The sequence below is a fragment of the Setaria viridis genome, chromosome 7 (genome assembly GCF_005286985.2).
Source record: "Setaria viridis chromosome 7, Setaria_viridis_v4.0, whole genome shotgun sequence".
NCBI classification, from domain to species: Eukaryota; Viridiplantae; Streptophyta; class Magnoliopsida; order Poales; family Poaceae; genus Setaria; species Setaria viridis.
Genome location: NC_048269.2, coordinates 28,106,826 through 28,124,944, shown reverse-complemented (window position 1 = coordinate 28,124,944; position 18,119 = coordinate 28,106,826). Strand labels below are relative to the sequence as shown.

Here is an 18,119-nt window from a genome sequence, read left to right as displayed (position 1 = left end):
TGTAACCGTTGAAATTGTCTGATAACTCAGTTTAATAATAGGAGTTCCCTTTTTTCTAAAAAAAGAAAATGAAATAGGCACACTCCGTTCGCTATAAAAAAAAAACAACCGCAAAAGGGAGAAAAGAGAGAGCGATCGCTTTGGCGGGAAAAGACCAGAAGAAGAAAAAGGAGGGCAAAGGAAAGATGAAACGGAAAGACGGAGACATGGGCCCTGCCGCTGTGTTAAAGCCCACGCGCTTTCGGCCTGCAGGCCCTTGCTTTTTCGGTGGTACTAGGAACTCGTCGTAGGGCCCTCAAGGCCCGCGCCATCTGTAATTCCGTACACTTCTTTAAGCGGTGTTTGATACACCCCACTAAAATTTAGCATCTTTCGTATCGGATGTTTGAATGCTAATTATAAATATTAAACAGATGTTAATTACAAAACTAATTGCACAGATGAAGTCTAATTCACGAGACGAATCTATTAAGTCTAATTAGTCCATGATTTGACAATGTGGTGCTACAATAATCATTTACTAATGACGGATTAATTAGACTTAATAAATTTATCTCGCGAATTAGCACAGGTTTCTACAATTAATTTTATAATTAGCTCATATTTAGTCGTCCTAATTAGCATCCGAACATTCGATGTCCTAATTAGCATCCGAACATTCGATGTAACACTATTAAAGTTTAGTATCTAAGTATCCAAACACCCCCTAAGCAACTAAGCAAAGCAAGGCTCTTTAGGCTTGCTAAAAAATAAAAGGCTCTTCGGGCATTCCCGGGAGGTAGAGCGTAGTCCTCGGCAACGTACATTCAGTGCCACATGAAATAAGCAGTAATAACACTCGGCTTCAGAGTCTCACTCGATATTAGAACTTCAGCGAGCTTGTGGCACCTCCATAACAAAGGGGGTGTTTCGATACCACCTGCTAAAGTTTACTTTAGCACCTGTCACATCGGATGTTTGATACTAATTAGAAGTATTAAATATAGGCTAATTACAAAATTAATTGGACAGATGGAATCTAATTAACGAGACGAATCTATTAAGCCTAACTAGTCCATGATGGATTAATTAGCCTTAATAGATTCGTCTCGCGAATTAGACTCCATTTGTGCAATTAATTTTATAATTAGCTCATATTTAGTCCTCCTAATTAGCATTCGAACATCCGATGTGACCCTGCTAAAGTTTAGCAACTCGTCTCCAAACACCCCAAAGATTTGCACAATTGCATTGCCTCCACTAGCACTAGGCATACAGAAGAAAGGAAAAACTTCAGCAATCTCCGCTTTGCGACAACCTACATGGGTGGCAAAGTTGGAGGCAAGCCAACCTCCACTTTCAGGTTTCGCGTGAAGCAGAAGAATGAAGCCAGCAATCTTATGATAGTCAGTCACACAGGAACCATTTCCTGTCTCTGGCGATGATCCCAATCGCCTGATAACGGTACGACTGCTAAGCTTGTATCAACAATGAGAAACAACATTTTTCCCCCTGTGTACAGGCGATGGCGGCCTGCGTGTGTCTACTCTGTGGCAATGAGAAAAGGAAGTCCCCTGAAAGCAGCAGGCACTTTGATCAATTTTGGAGCAACAGAGGAGCTCAGCCAAACTACTTGTAAAACAGAATCCATCTAGACACGCCTAGAAACAGCTACTTACCAGCCACGTCTCCTAGAGAAGTAATCACTGTCAAGGGATATTGCAAGGGCGAGAGCCACGGCCCTTTCAGGCAAAGTCAGCTGCCGAGCAACATGTAGTTCTTCGACCTGGAACATTCATGAGACGTGGGTTTGGGATTAGGCCAAAGTGCAGTTAATTGTGCAAGGTGGGCACCTGCACCCATACGTTCAGGCATAACAAATGCAAATGAGAACACTTACATCTGCTGCGAGGGCAAACTTCTGCCTTAGTCCCTCGTCACCAAACCGAATTGCATACTGGCCAGCATCCGTGAAGAGCTACAGTGGTATTAACAGTGAGGGAATCATTCCAAACTCATAAGTCCTTACCATCCCATTCTTTCTATAGTCTAGGAGCAAATATAGTGAAGCTGAGGAAACATGTACTCAAATGATGCTACACCACTGTAATACAATCAGGCAATGGTATGTTCAGTTCGGTGCAAGATTTTCCATGTGCGGAAGAGATGCCAAGCGAAAGTGCCACAACAATTTGGAAGGGCGATGCTTAGTTATCTGAGTTTAAAATATTGACTTATACCTTGCTGAAAATTGAAAAATATTGTTTGCTGTCAAGCACACAATCGGTGCATGAGAGCATGCATCCATATGAATGTCAATCAGGTATAAGAAACTTTTATGCTTCAATAGGTATGCACTGAAAAGGATATTACCTCAAAGCCAATGCCCCTCCAGTTACGATCAATCTGAGCCAACAGTTTATCATCTTCATCCACCAGGCTAAAGGTCCAGTTCCAGAAACCCGGATTCTCAACAACTGCAAATTGCCTATTCCTGAAATACAACAAGATGGTTTCAGGCAGGCTAGTAAGAAAAGAATTACACAATAAACTGGGAAATTTGAACTTAGTCAACGAGATACGGGAAATGCATAAGAATACCATATTACCCTAAGTACAGGTCATAAATTCTCCGCCAAAGGTGCCAACGCCTGTGGACTACACCTATCTCCTGACCAAAGCCAAACAATGAAGCTTTATCAGCACTTCCCATAGCTTCATATGCAGATGATATTCCCACCTTAGAGCAATCTAGTGAAGAACATTTACATACCTTACCATCCACTTCTGCATAAATTGAGCTGTTGATAAACCAAAATGGCCTGCGAACCTAAACCCGATAGTATAATTAAATAGATTTCCAAGAGAAAGTCAAATTGGCCTGAAGAAGCATTACCTTAAATATCTCATTGCCCATAGCATCAGTTATTTCTGCAACAAATGGCCGTCTTGTTCTGAGTAGCTGAACATGAACAAAAAGGGGATTTGATTTGCACCATCAAGAGAAGTAAAAAAGTCAATTATAAAGATACAGCCCTTTCTTCCAATCACAATTATAAAGCCAATGCATATTTAACTTTTAGCAACAAAAGCTGGCATACTTATACCAGCTACTTTGATAAGGCAATGAAACTCAATCAACAAGCACTACACAGAATATACCTCAAAAGAGAAAACAAGCATACAGAAAATTCTTCTAAACAAACAGAGAAACATCGCCATTTAGAAGATCAAAGAATAGGATGGCAAGCAATTTGCCACGAGTTCCAATGGTTCCTCCTCTTTGTTTATTATGCTAACCTCAGATGCTATATTTTACTACCTTTAACGTTACAAGGGAATATATTAAATTTAAGTGCCTTACTGTGTGGTCTTAAGTAAAACGTCACTGCCTACTCTAATTGCTTCAATCGCTACAATAACAAATTCTTCGCTAAATCACCCAAGATAAAATAAAAGAGCTGATGAGGAAATTTCAATAATCTGTCCAACCTACTCAGTAATGATTAATGACTGAAAGTGAGATCCTACCAATAGCCGTTCAGTCTCTCCGTAGCATAAGCACATGATGCACGAGTCAGTGATAGTGTTTCATATGGAGATAAATACAGTAGACAGTGACAAGGTACACTTAACAATATTGACCACACATAGAGCAAATCAGAATAACTAGATCCAAAAATACCAAGTATTATGGTGCAACTAGTTTGAAGTTTGAACAGAAAATCAGATGTCGCAAACATAGGGACTAGAGGACTGCTATGCAGGTTAATTGAAATATCTTGACCCTTGATTCGATCCACAAAATTACAAGCTAAGACTAGTTTATTCAGGATCAAGCAACCACATAGACATACCTGCCTAAAGATGACGTTGCTTTTCTCTCGAATAAAACCTACTGGCTGGACATTGGAAGAACAAGAAAGTCAACACTTAAGACATATAGAATTAGAATATATAATGAGGATCATAGAGCAAGAAAACCAATTATAACTAGGACAGGATAAAACTTACAGATTGTGGAAAGAGTGGGTCCATTATGATATATCTGCTCTCCTGCAATTCAGACAACAATATATAAGATCATGAAAAGAAATGGAGAAGCATCCTAAAATAGAACTGTAAGTTGTGCATGCACTAGTCTATGCACATAAGTCACCTGCTCAAAAGCAAACATGATGCTTGCCCACTCAATGTCCCTGGCGATCACGAGGTTAGCTCTTGCGAGAAGAGGGGCCAGTTTGGCCTATAAACACATTGAAAAATATTGTCGATTATTCCAGTAGCTACAGAAAATAGTCCCTCAATTTTGACCACAGGGGAAAGTGCCAATCGGGATAAAGCATCCAGTAGCAGGATACAACCAAGCAAAGGAGGCAGGAAAGTAAGAAATAGGCAACAGTATTTCCACAGATTGTTAACTGATGGGCAGCATAGTAAACTGATTTTGACAGTATAAGATTCAGTGATTCACACACACTAATTACCCAGCCTAACGATGCAAATCGACCTTCAATTCCAACCAGTTTTGTTAGTTTCTGAAATCTGAGAGTATTCAGTATACTTTCTTCATGCGCTCTGTATAATCCAAACTATCGAATCATCTAAGATATCATCGGATCAAAGCAAATGTTACTACGCACGACAATAGAAAGGAGACAACACAAACAGAAGCTGCAGTCAGAGTTTCCAGAATCCGCTTACCTCGACTGGATCGAGGTCCCTGTCGTCGAACTGATAGCTCCTCGACGGTGCCTCCCTGGCCGCTCCTGCAGCCTCCACGGACCGATAGCTCCTCGCGAACGCGCCGATAACCCTCGCGGCCTCCTTCCGCTTCCTCAGCTCCTCCCCCCACAGCTTCCGCAGCCACTCCCGGGGCACCGCCGGCGACCCATCCCAGCCGCCACTGGCGAACCCGTGGGATCCTCCCCTGACGTGGCTGGTGGTGGACCTCGCCGCCGCGGCGGCCCTCCCGGCCGCGGCGGCGTGGGAGAGCAGCCTCGGTAGCCACCGCATCGCCGCGGAGAGGCGGGGAACTGAGGGACGCGAGAGGCGCGGCCGCGCTGGTGATCTGTAGTTCCAGACGATTCTAGAATGTTTTGATGGGATGAGTCCACTGGGGTCCCGGAGAGGCGGAGAGCGAGCGAGGAGGTAGTTTGTTGCTGCGGGTGGGCTTGTTTCAAGTGGGCTATGGGCCTTTATGGGGGCCTAGCTCAGAGCTGGGCTGGGCTACGAGCAGAGGATTCTTTGTTTCTGAAATACGAGCAGAGTTTGGTGAGTCTGCGACCGCCACTGCCAATGATGTCAACGGTAAGCTCTCCCACGGGCTTGGACATCTCCATGGCTCCATGACACTTCCGGGAGGAATGAGGAGGTCCATTGAACGTGGCTGGTTGATCAAGTCTCTCATTTTCCTTCTCCAGTACAGTTCAGCTTCAGCTCGGTCATAGGAAAAACACCGCCACAAAAGCCGAGTCAAGTTTACATCAGATATGATCGTGTAAGTTCATCAGAGATTCAGAGCTAACAAACTCCCGCAGGCAGCAGCGCAGCTCATGCCTCCAGAAATCAGACTACGAACACTGACTGAGCAAAAACACATTGGACATGCAGGCAACAGAAAGCGAGAACACACATGTGTCCTTGGCACGTCTCGCGGTCTCAGACTCAGAGGAACCGTGTGCTCTTTCTGCAAGGACATGTGCCGTTACGAAGCTGCGCCGAACACTTTCCTCATGTCCCCAGCAACCCACCAGGAATCCAGCCCAAGCGTGGAGGGCATGACATGGGACGTCTCCCACTCCCCGTCTCCCCTTTAAAGCAACACAGCATCTTCTCTTCGATTCGAGGCCGCGCCGCGGGACGCCGCAAGCTGACGGAGCCATGGTGGTTAGCAGAAGTCTTCTCACGTTTCCTCCGAGGAGGAAGGACGGGAAGCAACGAGAAGAGGTGCTCTGAACTCGGCTCACCTCACTTCGCCGTCTCTGCTTCCTCAGACTTGATTCAGATTTCAGAGGAAACCCTTCTGGCTCCTTCTCCCTCCAAGTCTGTTCTTGCCATGACCTTCCACTGCTGCACACAAGGAAAAACATGTTCAGTTGCAAACGATTATCCTTTACTCACTCGGCTCATTTGGACAGCTTTATTATTTACCCTTCATTTTCTCGGTTCTTGTATCTTGCGAAAGGCTTAGCTCATTCCAAACTCAAACTGAACAAATAATGATTGCATATAACAGGGCTATAAATCACTTCATTCCTCACCAATTGAGCATAAATTGTATGCAGTGAACAATCTCAGTCACTATCCTCCAATAGCTTATAGGAAGGCAGCTAAGCTATTCTTGTGTTCTTAGGTATGTAATCTCATAAGTGATCATAAACGGTTACTTGCTTTCTTCAGTCTGGTCGAGCCTCCATTGCAGGATAAATGAAGTCCACGCTATTTTGTTAAAATAAAGGAACACCATGCTTGCAAAAGATTAAAAAAAAGGACGAACGCCAAAGAGAATAATAACAAATTATGTTTGCTGAACACCATGTCAGGGCGCTCACCAGTGAACCGAAGAGCTTGTTACCACCAGGCATAGCTGTATAATGGTTACGATCATTAGCTTTTTCTATTAATCTGGCTATGTAAAGTTGAACAACTTTGAAGTAAAGCTTGTTCTGCTGACGCCCCATTAGCAATGCTAGTTTCTTCACACACTTGAAGCGGTCGAATAACCAAGCTTACCTATGTTGATTGGGAACTTTAAAACAAACAATGCTATAAGTGAATGACAATTGTCAAGATGCACCTTTCTAGGCACTGCACCGATATGATGAGGTCTTTTTTCTGCCTGCAGCACTCAAAATAATTGTAGTAAACACTGCAAGCATGAGATCTTGCATCAGGATTGAAACTTCCCCTGATACCATCGTGCATCCTAGATGCAAGGAATTCTGGAACGTGAACTGATGAGCACCAGATGCCACATGGACAACTGCAAGAAGTGCAGGATGCAATAAATGTCAATAAATTGGGCACTCAGAATGAAATGTTCTGAAGGGGCTAAACGAGTATTATATACGACAACAAGCCACCAAAAGACAAGAAAATATGAAACACCAAAGACGGTATTCATTAGTATCACAGTTACAATCATACTGAGCACAAAAATTTCACTCAAACAGAAATAATGATAAAGATTTGGGTAGTGGAACAGGTTCAGTTCTTATGACTGAGAATTCGATACGGAGATTTCGATATGCAAAACAAAATGGTACAGTTCTTGAATACAACTGATCCGTTAATCATACAGGACGACAGTGGAATCTTATGCTATGAGCTACTAATGGCATGCGGTGGAGCATACATATCATCACTATCCTGCAGTTTCCATGCATGGTGTTTCCTATTGTCAGTTTGAGGGGAACTCAGTTTTGTGATGTATTCAACTACCTAGCACTTTTTGAAAGAAATTCAACTACCTAGCACTTGATCCTTAGAAATTCTGTTTGGATTCTAGATTTACTGACAACCAGTAACATGATGGGAGAAAAATCCAGAACTTCTAGAAATCACAAGGTCAAGAACACAGCATTGGTATGTGCTAACACAAATGAGCTTGAATAACTAATGCTGTATCACAATTCTATACCCAAAGATACGCTCTTCGAATATTGCAAATCTTGTAGGTAGTTCCATAGTTCAAAATTTTGTTTCTCAAAGTATAGCTGCACCAGTACATTCACCAAATATGGTGAAAAGGCAGAAGGCATGACTTACACTTTTCAACTTCCTACAGGTGAATAGCATCAAAGATGCCAATCCAAAGGGTGTGAGGTTTCCGTCTTTCTCGTTTCGTGTCTCTTAATAACAAGAATGGTTATAATAATAATAATCATATGATAGCCCTTTACTTTGACCATTCTTATATGGTTAAGAGGATACCTCAGCAAAATGATTGTCATTGCTACAGACACGAACCTCTATTTTACATCCCACCATTTTTGTGTGGTGACCAAATTATTGTTCCATGACCTTCCACTATAATACCCTTGCCATAGCACAGAAACTTGGTATTGTGAGTTTTTGAGTTGCTACTTTGTAAACAAAGCTCCCTTCACTAAAAACAGCTGAGGCAAAAGAAAGAAAGAAAGGAAGGAAGGAAGGAAGAAAGAAAGAAAGAAAGAAAGAAAGAAGGCAAAGAAAGAAAGAAAGAAAGAAAGAAAGAAAGAAAGAAAGAAAGAAAGAAAGAAAGAAAGAGAGGAAGGGAGAAAGGAAGGAAGGTATGTGCTCTTCTTGAACTTACTACTGCTGTTTGCATATGCAAATCATATTCCATTGTTCTATTTCTATGTTCCTCGAAAAATTTAATTGATAATCAGAGTTAAAAAAAACACATCGTAAAATTTAGTGCTTCGTTCAGCTGATCAGTCTTACATTTAATGATTAATCAAGGATATCATGATATTCAGTATTTTGCACAAATTATGAGATTGGGTGGTTGAAGCATATTTTATCAAACATCAATATGAATATGATTTTTTTTGTCGAACGCATCAATATGAATATGATTAGTGGGGGGCAAAAAAGATGGTAAGGAGTTTGTTAGGTCTGCAACAAGCAAAGTTGCTTCATGTCTCAAAAATCAAGCTATAAGAAACTTCTCTGCACGGAAAGAAACAGACTTCCAGACTGCCTAGCTTCAACTCCACGGCTCCACCTTCCCTTGAAACAACCAAAACAACCAGTCCAACTGAAATGTTCCATGCCTGATTGAATTATATCTACTGTGACATTCATCAGAGTCATATTTCCCCCTTGCTATTTCCCCCATTTGTATTGTAGCTATATTCAATTCTCATGTACGATGGTGTTTGTTCTTCGGCATCATTTTTCATTTCATTCTGTCTCAAATCTGAGTTCAAAGGATACTCTTATGCTTACCAATTTCCAATCTGTGTTGATTTAGATTTGGAGTGAAGATAGCAGGCACTGTTGTGCCAAAATGATTCCTGGGGGTGGCTATTTTGAAGGCTCCCATGATCAGTGTCTCATGGCAGGACCTTTCATCCATGACTCTTCTCAAATTCCTAAGGGCAACGGTGACACAAGCATTGAGCTGCAGAAATTCAAAGTTCCCTCCTTTTCCACGGAAGCACTCTCCAGTCCAACCAATTTTTCCTCTGAAGATGTAGGAGGAACTAATCTCCTTCAGCATCAACTAGGAATTGATTTGGAACAAGAGGCTCCCCCAGGAGAAACTGCAAGCTGGGATCCTTCTGTCTGCACTATCCAAGATCAAAGCATCAACCATCAGTTTGGAGGATATTCAGAAAACATGTTGGTGGAACCAGAGATCCAACAATATGATGCTGCACTGTATCCAAATGGTGCTTACACACCCGCACCTGATCTCCTAAATCTTCTTCGGATCAATGTTGCTTCAGCATTTCCTGCAGCAACATCTGTCTTTGGTGATGCAGCGCTGAATGGTAGTAACTATTTGGATCTTAATGGTGAGCTTGCAGGAGTAGCAGCAATTCCAGACAATGGATTGATGTTCACTGGTGATTCATCTGTGCATTTAGGGTATCATGCTACTCAAACTCATCTGGCAAATGATATATGCCATTCACTGCCACAGAATTATGGGCTGTTTCCCGGTGAGGATGAAAGAGAAGTTATGATTGGAGCTGGAAGCCTAGGAGATCTTTTTCAGGAGGTAGATGACAGACAGTTTGATAGCGTACTGGAATGCAGAAGAGGGAAGGGTGAGTTTAGTAAGGGCAAGGGAAAAGCTAATTTTGCAACTGAGAGAGAGAGGCGGGAACAGCTAAATGTGAAGTACAGGACTTTGAGGATGCTCTTCCCAAATCCTACCAAGGTTCATCCATTCATCATTTCTTCATAATAGAAATTAGCTCTTTTGGCTGAAAATAATTTAGTGACTCTCAAGAGTCTCAATTTGATTCCAAATTTTCACTAACTTTTTTCAAATAATCCAGCAGTTTATGCAAACTGAGCAATATTGTTAGCATAAAATTTGTATTCATCTGCCTGATGTATACTGAGTAGGTTTCTAAATAAACATAAATTAAGTAATATACAGGGGATAACTTTTGCTGGTCTTACTCTTATCTCTTGAACACTACTTTAAGCTCTGCTACACCTTGTTACATAGGTTTATAGATTACAGAATATGCAGCCTGATAATAATATCCTATTCAACGTGATTGTCATAACATAATTTCTCTGTTCTTGCTGATAACTAAAGTGACATAGCATATTACTGTATTCGTATTCACCTCATTCGTCCAAATTTTATGTGCTAATACCCTGTGTTTTACTTGGAGAAAAAAAAGGTTTTGTAATTTTCTTGCGCTATATAATTTTGCACTAAAGCACAACGTCATCCTCATTAGGTTACCCTGATCTCACTTATCTTAGTCAATTAGACAACAGCACCTTCTCGCTAACTTCGGAAAAATACAGTAGATCACATGACAGATAGAAATCCTATGGTGTACTTTTTGGGGGCACTTATTTCATGGAGATGGAACTAAAAAATATTGCACTACTGTTATTCCAGAATGACAGGGCTTCTATAGTAGGCGATGCCATTGAGTATATAGATGAGCTTAATCGAACAGTGAAGGAACTAAAGATCCTTGTGGAACAGAAGAGGCATGGCAATAATAGGGAGAAGAGGATAAAGTTGGATCATCAGGCAGCTGCTGATGGTGAGAGCTCATCAGTGAAGCCAATCAGGGATGATCAAGACAATCAGCTCATTGGAGCCATAAGGAGCTCGTGGGTTCAGAGGAGGTCAAAGGAGTGCCATGTTGATGTCCGCATAGTGGATGATGAAGTAAACATCAAGCTCACAGAAAAGAAGAAGGACAACTCTTTGTTTCATGCTGCAAAGGTTCTAGATGAGTTCCAACTGGACCTAATCCATGCAGTTGGGGGGGTAATAGGAGATCACCATATATTCATGTTTAACACCAAGGTAACATACAACTTCTTTCATTTAAAGTTGCACCAAGAAGTCTTTTCCCGCAACTATCTCTTAGCACCAATAGTAATGTTCCATCATCAACATCTTTATTTTCATGGAAGGCATCATTTAGCCTATTCATAATGCTTCATCATCCACACTCACGCAGGTACCTGAAGGCTCCTCAGTTTATGCATGTGCAGTGGCTAAGAGGCTTCTTGAAGCAGTGGATGCACAGCGTCAAACTTTTAACATTTTCAACTAAACTTTAGCTTGTATTACAGTTCAAACTATGTTTGTTGACTGGGAATTTTCTGTTAGCTGTTTCTGTGAGCAAACTTATTTGCTCAGGCATGGAGAAAACTTCGTCTTTTGCATCAGCAAGCTTTTGCCATGCCTAGAGCCTAGACTCGTTTGTTATTGTATGACTTACCTAGCCCTGCTTATAGAAACGCTTCAACGCGCATATGTCTCAGTATCTAAATGATTAACTCTTGCTGCTCATTGAATTGGGATTAATTTTCAAATAAGTTGGTTCTCATAATTTATTTTAGTAGCTCAGATGCCTCATTATTAGTTGTTTCAAAAGAGAAGCTCAATGTGTTTTTCAAAAGATGGTATCAATCTCAGAAATTGCTACAAGCATACCAGAATGTGGGGGCACCTCACAATGATTAGAATTCAAAAACGTTTACCGTGTTTTTTTATAATCCTACTCCCATGACATGAAAGAGCTAGTTAGAAATGGGCCAGTGGCAATCAGGCATGAAGTCACAAGCATGGATGCATCAGACGTTTTTGAAGGTTTGCACATGAATAAAAAAAAGGGCAACGCATAGCATCCTTACCACAGATCTCATGACTGACGCCCGTCCGCTCCTGCCATCAGAGGCAATCCTGGTCGAATGGCGCAATACGCCGAACACCTCACGGGCACCACCAGCCACGACTGCCGCTTTAGCAGCAATAGCCTGCAGGCAAGGCAAATGCAGTTACCAGTAGGTACACCGTTGCTTCGATCCACATTTCCCAAACCATCTGAAATGCTCGAAGAAACCGCCACTTCCCTGTGGAGGCGTTCCATTCCATAAAAGAAGCGAGGTTTACCATTCCGTTCTGTGTCCTGCTTTTTCCTGATTCAGACATTCAGTCAAACCACGGATGCACATATACACCGAAAGCCGTCATTGGTGCACGGTGCTGTTCCTGATCCGGGCGCAAGTTCCCGGCGTGTTTGAGGCCGTCCTTGATCGGAGAGAGCCGACGAAGATCAGCTCGTCAGACGCCGTCCGCCATCGCGGCCTCCGTTGCATTCATTGCCCGCCATCCCCATCCTCCCAAGCCGGCCGGGCGGCCCCTGCATGGGCACGTCATTCCCCTCCGCTGTGCATCCCGTGTCCCACCACTTATCGCGGCTTCTTGCTCCACTCCGGCGCGGCGGCCTTCGAGGCTACAGGCGAGGACGGGTCCGGTTGAAACCCGGTGGCTCGCCCCGCCGACTGTGGAAGGCAGAAGCGTTCGTGGGATCGACATTGCCGGCTCCGGCGCCTCGGCTGGGTGCTTCACTGCTCCCTCTTGACGGATGGTGGCGCGAGATGTACGGCATCCGCTGGTGGGAAGCACGGCGACGGCGACCTCCATGCCGACGGCCTGAAAATTTACAGAAAACCCCCTGATTTGGATCGCTATTAATAGTCCCGGTCCAATGTTTTTCATAAATACCCCTGGATCCTGGAAATGTTCACAGATAAGCCCGCCGCCTCCGGATGGTCAGCTCTCTCCGCGATTCGCCGGCGCCGACGGCTGCCACACCTTCCGTCCAGTGCTAGGCACCACGGCCAACCCATCCCCCTTCCTCCCTTCAGGTCCCCTTGAGATTTGCCGGGTATGCTGCTGCAAGAAAGAGTCGGGAGCCTGCGATTCGCAAGTGCGGAGACTCGCCAGGACGGGAAGAAGCGCTGGCTTGCAGTGCGGAGGGATTGGGATTCGCGAGGAACGGGAAGCCGCCGGCAACCCGGCACGATTCCGCGCTTCATGCTTTTGACATTTTGATTTGATCCATGGTCAACTGCCACGTCAGCCTTTTCGATCGCCCTATCACAGTGTCACTCGGATCCCCGGCGGCTGCCAAGTGCCACGGCGGTAACGTGACGTCCGAGTCCGCGATCACGAGTTCAAATCGGATTCGGGGTCTGAATTGTAGCCTATATACATGCAGAGGGATCCTATGAACAAACGGGCGCGCGCGCACAAGACGAGGAGTTCTCTCCCGATCGAAGCACAGACGGGAAGATGTCCAGCTCCTCCGACTCCAGGCGGCGGGGGCGGGAGCAGCACTGCGACGACGGCGCGGCGGCCAAGCGGCCGCGGCGGGGGCAGAAGCACCTCTACCTCGTAATGGACGACTGGGAGATGGGGTACAGCATCCACAAGCTGGAGGTCGACGCGTTCGAGCCCACCTCCGACGCCGCCGCCGCCGCCGGCGACAAGCTGCGGCGCCTCCCCGTGCCCTGCGCCCTCCGGATCGAGGTACCGGCGGATCGTAACCCCGCCATCGTCACCGCCCTGGGCAGCAAGATCCTCCTCGTGACCGACCGGTACAGCGCCGAGGCCCCGATCCTCACCACCGTCACCGGAGAAGGCGCCGCGCGTGCTTCCTCTTTTCTCTGCATTCCCTTATGCGAGCCAGCGACTGTCGAGGACACCGCGACCGCCACGAGCCTGCAAAGAGCGAGGTACGTAATTGGGGGGGCTTAAACCCTAGATTTATCGCCCCCTTGTCTCAAACCTATAAGTTTTTACGTCTGCAGTGTAGTATGTTTCTAATTCAGGGGTTAAGCCGGAGTAACCATATGCACACAACGTCCGTGAATCTCTGTAATGTTCCACTCAAGCATACCTTTGCTTACTAAAAAATTATTTGATAATTTCTTGTTCAATATACCTCCATACTTCTTAATATATGATTAATACCTAGTCCAATGACGTTGATGGCCACCTGCGTCACAGCAATAGTCAATTCTCAGTCTGAATGCATTCGTCTGACTGTGGGGGACTGACTTTGTCCTCTGCAATACAGTATCTTTGAGTCAATGTCGGGTGACAGCAACGGTCAGGCACACCATTTTATAAAGAAACAAGCCCGTCTTAACAACAGAAAATTAGGCGTCTTGGAAGCAGGAGCAAGAATTTCAGCATAGAGCTCCACAACTGGTTGCTTCCTGTTTGCTTCTGGAGATACTGCCCATCACATGGAGTGCGGACTAACTGAGTCCAAGTGGTAGGTTCCTGTTCTTAGTCTTCCCCTAATCCCCTTCTTGGTGAGACAATCTTTTCTTCTACGACTTCTGCTCACTTGAATGTTAGTTGATAATTAACTACTGCAACCTTTTCGGTGGCCTATTTTTTCTTCTCAAACGAGTTCTGAAGGAAATACTTTGCCCTTTTCTTCTACTATAATTCTCCATCCTCGCTGATAAACTTGTCCAAACACAACCCAGGCTGAGATCAATAAATGAGCCAGATTCGACTTCCATGATTTGAGTCCTTCAGAATTAGTTGCTAAACAAGTGCTCCCGTATTCTTCCCTAAAGACTATCTTCTCTTGTAAAAGAACAAAGAAGGATATGCTTCTCGTTTTTCTCCTGCAATCACTCCTCCTCACATGCTTCTTTTTATCCTTTGCTCATCCTATGGAACCAAGCACATCCAGGTGCTCCAATATTTCCATTCCATATCCTTTTGGTATTGCTGGTAAGAGCCGCTTCCTGTCCCAAGGGTTCCAGATATCATGTGGCTCTGGATCTAGCAAATCTGGACCTGGTGGTCCGGTGCTGTCCGTTGGAGACAGTGTGTTTGGGATTCTTGACATCTCATTACTGGATGGTTTTATGACCATATTGGCTAGTATCAATTCTCACCAGTGCTTAGGAAACTCCAGCATTAGCCTTGAGGGGACCGTCTTCACATTCTCAGACACAAGAAACAAGTTCACAGCTCTGGGTTGTAATGTGGTGGCCATGCTGTTGAATAGCAGTAGCGGGTATAGCGGTGGTTGTGCTTCCTTTTGTTCTACCAAAGATAATATCGTTAATGGTTCATGCTCTGGTGTGGCTTGCTGCCAAGCTCTGGTGCCGAAAGGGTTAAAGAAGCTGGAGTTAGAGTTCAGTATTATATCCAACAAGGACAACAGTACTCTGCCATGTGGCGAGGCGTTCATCGTGGAGCAGAACTCATATAGGTTTTTAAGTACTGACTTGAGCAACACAAATAGTACGAAACCTCAATACCGACCTGTTGTGCTTGAATGGTCTATAGATGGTGGCAGCTGTGAAGAGGCAAAACAGACCACATCATATGCCTGCAGGGAGAATACCTACTGCTACAACTCATCAAATGGAATTGGTTACCGCTGCAATTGCTCCCAGGGATTTGAGGGGAATCCATACCTGCAAGGTCCTGACGGATGCCAAGGTAACAAAGTCTTCCATCCATGCTTATAATTTTGGGTCTCGTAATCACTAGCTTTTGTATCTCGAACTGCTGGCAAGCACAGTCCATGTCTGATATATGTTTTATCTTCATGTGGATGTTGGCAAGATATTGATGAATGCTCCACCAGAAATCCATGCACGCATAAGTGCGTCAACACAATCGGTAGTTTCCAGTGCAGGTGCCCAGCAGGGATGAGCGGGGATGGCTTGAGGGAGGGAAGCGGTTGCAATGGAGTAGGCACTCTAGTAATTGCAATAGGTAAGAGTCTGAAGCTATATCTCAACAACAACTGATGGATTTGCTTACTCAATCATGAGGCATTCCAAGTTGAATTAATGTTTCACCCAATAAAAGAGTTCTGAATTTTATTGCGCCTCTCCTGCAGTTGCAGGACTAGCTCTGCTTGTGATTCTCTTCATTCTTGGTTTCTGGATCCATTGGCTTGTTAAGAAGAGGAAACTCTCCAAGACAAGACAGAGATACTTTATGCAGAATGGTGGCTTGTTGCTGAAGCAGCAGATGTTTTCTGAGAGGGCATCACTGCATATATTCACCTCCAGCGAGCTGGACAAAGCAACCAACAACTTCAGCAATGACAATATTGTTGGCAGAGGAGGATTTGGGACCGTCTACAAAGGCATACTATCCAATCAAGTGGTTGTGGCAATCAAGAAGGCACAGCGAGTTGATCAGACCCAGATGGAACAATTCATCAATGAGCTCATCATTCTTTCACAAGCGAAGCACAAGAATGTGGTCCAGCTATTAGGATGTTGTCTTGAGACAGAAGTTCCCTTATTGGTTTATGAATTCATTACTAATGGGGCCCTTTTTCATCATCTTCACAATACATCAGCCCCGATATCATGGGAGATCCGTCTAAGCATTGCAGTTGAAACTGCATCGGCACTTGCATATTTACACTTAGCTGCAAAGATAGCAATAATTCATAGAGATGTCAAGTCGTTGAACATACTTCTTGACAAGAACTTCACCGCAAAGGTGTCAGATTTTGGTGCTTCAAGACCAATACCATACAATCAGACCCATGTGACAACATTAGTGCAAGGGACACTAGGGTACATGGACCCTGAGTACTTCCAGACAAGCCAATTGACTGACAAGAGTGATGTGTACAGCTTTGGTGTGGTACTCATCGAGCTACTGACAAGGAAGAAACCTATTATGGATGATATGATGGAAGATGTGAGAAGCCTAGCGCTGCAATTTAGTATGTTATTCCATCAAAATAAGTTGTTGGACATTGTTGATCCTGAAGTAGCTGAGGAAGCTGGAATGAAACATGTTGAAACAGTTGCAAAGTTGGCATTACGATGCTTAAGGTTGAAAGGGGAAGAACGGCCAAGGATGATAGAGGTTGCGATTGAACTTGAAGCACTGAGAAGGTTGATGAGACAGCACTTTATCCTAAAGAGCGAGACTCTGCTTGAGGAGTCGTGGTGCCACGAAGAGATGAGCATTAACACACCACCGGGTTTGTGCCTCGATAGTGATGGCATTGCCGGAGATGAGAGCATGTCTCTCATCCTAACTCAGTAACTCTGTCATAAACAGAGGTTTTAGCTGGTTTCTATATTCTCAGTTCCATCTTAGTGATTTCTTCATCTTGTGCTTATTAGCTCCCACTGATCCGGCTAACGGCCAGACTGTAATAAACAAGTTGGTAGAGGGGGCATTCTTTTATATTATGTTCATCCTTGGAGTGTGCCAAGCATAGGGCGCCTGCTTGTCTGCTGCCTATCAAGGGAAAGCACGCGACCCGGCGAGTATGCTATGTTCTCGGATGATGTTCACGGTTTTCTTAGTGGAAGGCTTGGCTGCGTGCTAGTCAGTACATGGGGTTTAGCTGCCTGTGTGTTCTTGTGTCATGTTCCTGGTTTTCTTAATTTCAGTCTTCTTTTTTAATTTCTAGAAAACGATGCTCACTTAGCAGCACTAGGAGGGAAAGGGTAGTGTAGTACTCCGTATTAATAAGTTCGGACCACAGGTGTGTGGAAGACCTGGCAACGTGCGAGTCAAAGGCATCATGAGCAAAGCTTTTTCCATGGAAAAGAAAAGAAAAAACGTATGATGATACACTCATATATAAACAGTAAACCTAACTGATGCGTTCCAAAAGGACTAGCTTAGTGGGTGGCAATCGTGACTGGCAGGACAGCACGCACGACGGATGGGGTGCCGTCGGTCCACCGTGTTTGGCTCGGTACTTGACAGCTTCACAGAAAGTGTGTCACGAGTGGTTCGAGGGTAGTCGATCGGCAGTCCGCGGCTCCCCGCTAGGTCCCTCTCAGCATCAGGGGCTCGAATCCACTTCATTCTTTGGCCCGCATGTCAGCTCGAAGCCAGGTAGAGAGGCGCCGAAGGGCTACGGGACGTTGTCGCAGTCGAACGTTGTCACGTTCAGAAGCGGTGGCCGCAGCGCCGGTCCCTGCGAGAGCGCACCGCGAGGCAACAACGGCAAGAGAGCCAGCATCGCCAGGGCGAGTGACCGCGCAACAGCACCGGCCGCCGCTGCAGCGGTTGACCGGCCTGCGTTCAGTGGTGCGCGGGCTGCGGGCGCGTGACTTGGCCGGCAGCAATATGGAAGCAGACCACACGGTGAGGTTGCCGTGTTCTTGCAATCGTTTTCTGGCAAAAC

General features: G+C 44.7%; 3 protein-coding genes across 5 annotated transcripts; 2 read left to right on the top strand and 1 right to left on the bottom strand.

Annotated features, from left to right (window-relative positions):
• Window positions 1-822: 822 nt before the first annotated feature.
• On the bottom strand, window positions 823-5,087 carry LOC117865651 (altered inheritance rate of mitochondria protein 25). The gene is made up of 11 exons (XM_034749882.2): window positions 4,684-5,087; window positions 4,139-4,225; window positions 3,994-4,035; window positions 3,837-3,881; window positions 2,876-2,941; window positions 2,753-2,809; window positions 2,589-2,650; window positions 2,353-2,473; window positions 1,880-1,957; window positions 1,659-1,765; window positions 823-1,553 (listed from the first exon to the last, which is right to left on the bottom strand). Exons 1-11 carry the CDS (start codon window positions 4,993-4,995, stop codon window positions 1,523-1,525), a joined length of 1,008 nt encoding a protein of 335 aa, XP_034605773.1. The 5' UTR covers window positions 4,996-5,087; the 3' UTR covers window positions 823-1,522.
• A 2,858-nt stretch (window positions 5,088-7,945) lies between these two features.
• LOC117865649 (transcription factor EAT1) lies at window positions 7,946-11,470 on the top strand. 2 transcript variants are annotated; one of them, XM_034749879.2, is made up of 4 exons: window positions 7,946-8,831; window positions 8,939-9,853; window positions 10,559-10,978; window positions 11,136-11,470. In XM_034749879.2, the coding sequence occupies exons 2-4, from the start codon at window positions 8,975-8,977 to the stop codon at window positions 11,229-11,231; spliced, it is 1,395 nt and encodes a 464-aa protein (XP_034605770.1). In that variant the 5' UTR covers window positions 7,946-8,831; window positions 8,939-8,974; the 3' UTR covers window positions 11,232-11,470. The 2 variants fall into 2 exon arrangements, with proteins under 2 accessions (XP_034605770.1, XP_072151132.1); XM_072295031.1 differs by having other exon boundaries at window positions 7,946-9,853.
• Window positions 11,471-14,117: 2,647 nt separating this feature from the next.
• On the top strand, window positions 14,118-17,326 carry LOC117865648 (wall-associated receptor kinase 17). 2 transcript variants are annotated; one of them, XM_034749876.2, is made up of 4 exons: window positions 14,118-14,246; window positions 15,284-15,439; window positions 15,566-15,718; window positions 15,846-17,326. In XM_034749876.2, the coding sequence occupies exons 3-4, from the start codon at window positions 15,652-15,654 to the stop codon at window positions 17,018-17,020; spliced, it is 1,242 nt and encodes a 413-aa protein (XP_034605767.1). In that variant the 5' UTR covers window positions 14,118-14,246; window positions 15,284-15,439; window positions 15,566-15,651; the 3' UTR covers window positions 17,021-17,326. The 2 variants fall into 2 exon arrangements, with proteins under 2 accessions (XP_034605767.1, XP_072151041.1); XM_072294940.1 differs by having other exon boundaries at window positions 14,132-14,246; window positions 14,467-15,439.
• Window positions 17,327-18,119: the final 793 nt, after the last annotated feature.

Coding starts and splice junctions, on each gene's coding strand:
- LOC117865651 (XM_034749882.2), bottom strand. CDS start 4,995: ATGCGGTGGCTACCGAGGCTGCTCTCCCACGCCGCCGCGGCCGGGAGG. Junction 4,036..4,138: donor TCATGTTTGCTTTTGAGCAG/GTGACTTATGTG, acceptor TCTGAATTGCAG/GAGAGCAGATATATCATAAT. Junction 2,942..3,836: donor GCAACGTCATCTTTAGGCAG/GTATGTCTATGT, acceptor GTTCATGTTCAG/CTACTCAGAACAAGACGGCC.
- LOC117865649 (XM_034749879.2), top strand. CDS start 8,975: ATGATTCCTGGGGGTGGCTATTTTGAAGGCTCCCATGATCAGTGTCTC. Junction 9,854..10,558: donor TCTTCCCAAATCCTACCAAG/GTTCATCCATTC, acceptor CTGTTATTCCAG/AATGACAGGGCTTCTATAGT. Junction 10,979..11,135: donor TATTCATGTTTAACACCAAG/GTAACATACAAC, acceptor ACACTCACGCAG/GTACCTGAAGGCTCCTCAGT.
- LOC117865648 (XM_072294940.1), top strand. CDS start 14,593: ATGCTTCTCGTTTTTCTCCTGCAATCACTCCTCCTCACATGCTTCTTT. Junction 15,440..15,565: donor AGGTCCTGACGGATGCCAAG/GTAACAAAGTCT, acceptor GATGTTGGCAAG/ATATTGATGAATGCTCCACC. Junction 15,719..15,845: donor CACTCTAGTAATTGCAATAG/GTAAGAGTCTGA, acceptor CCTCTCCTGCAG/TTGCAGGACTAGCTCTGCTT.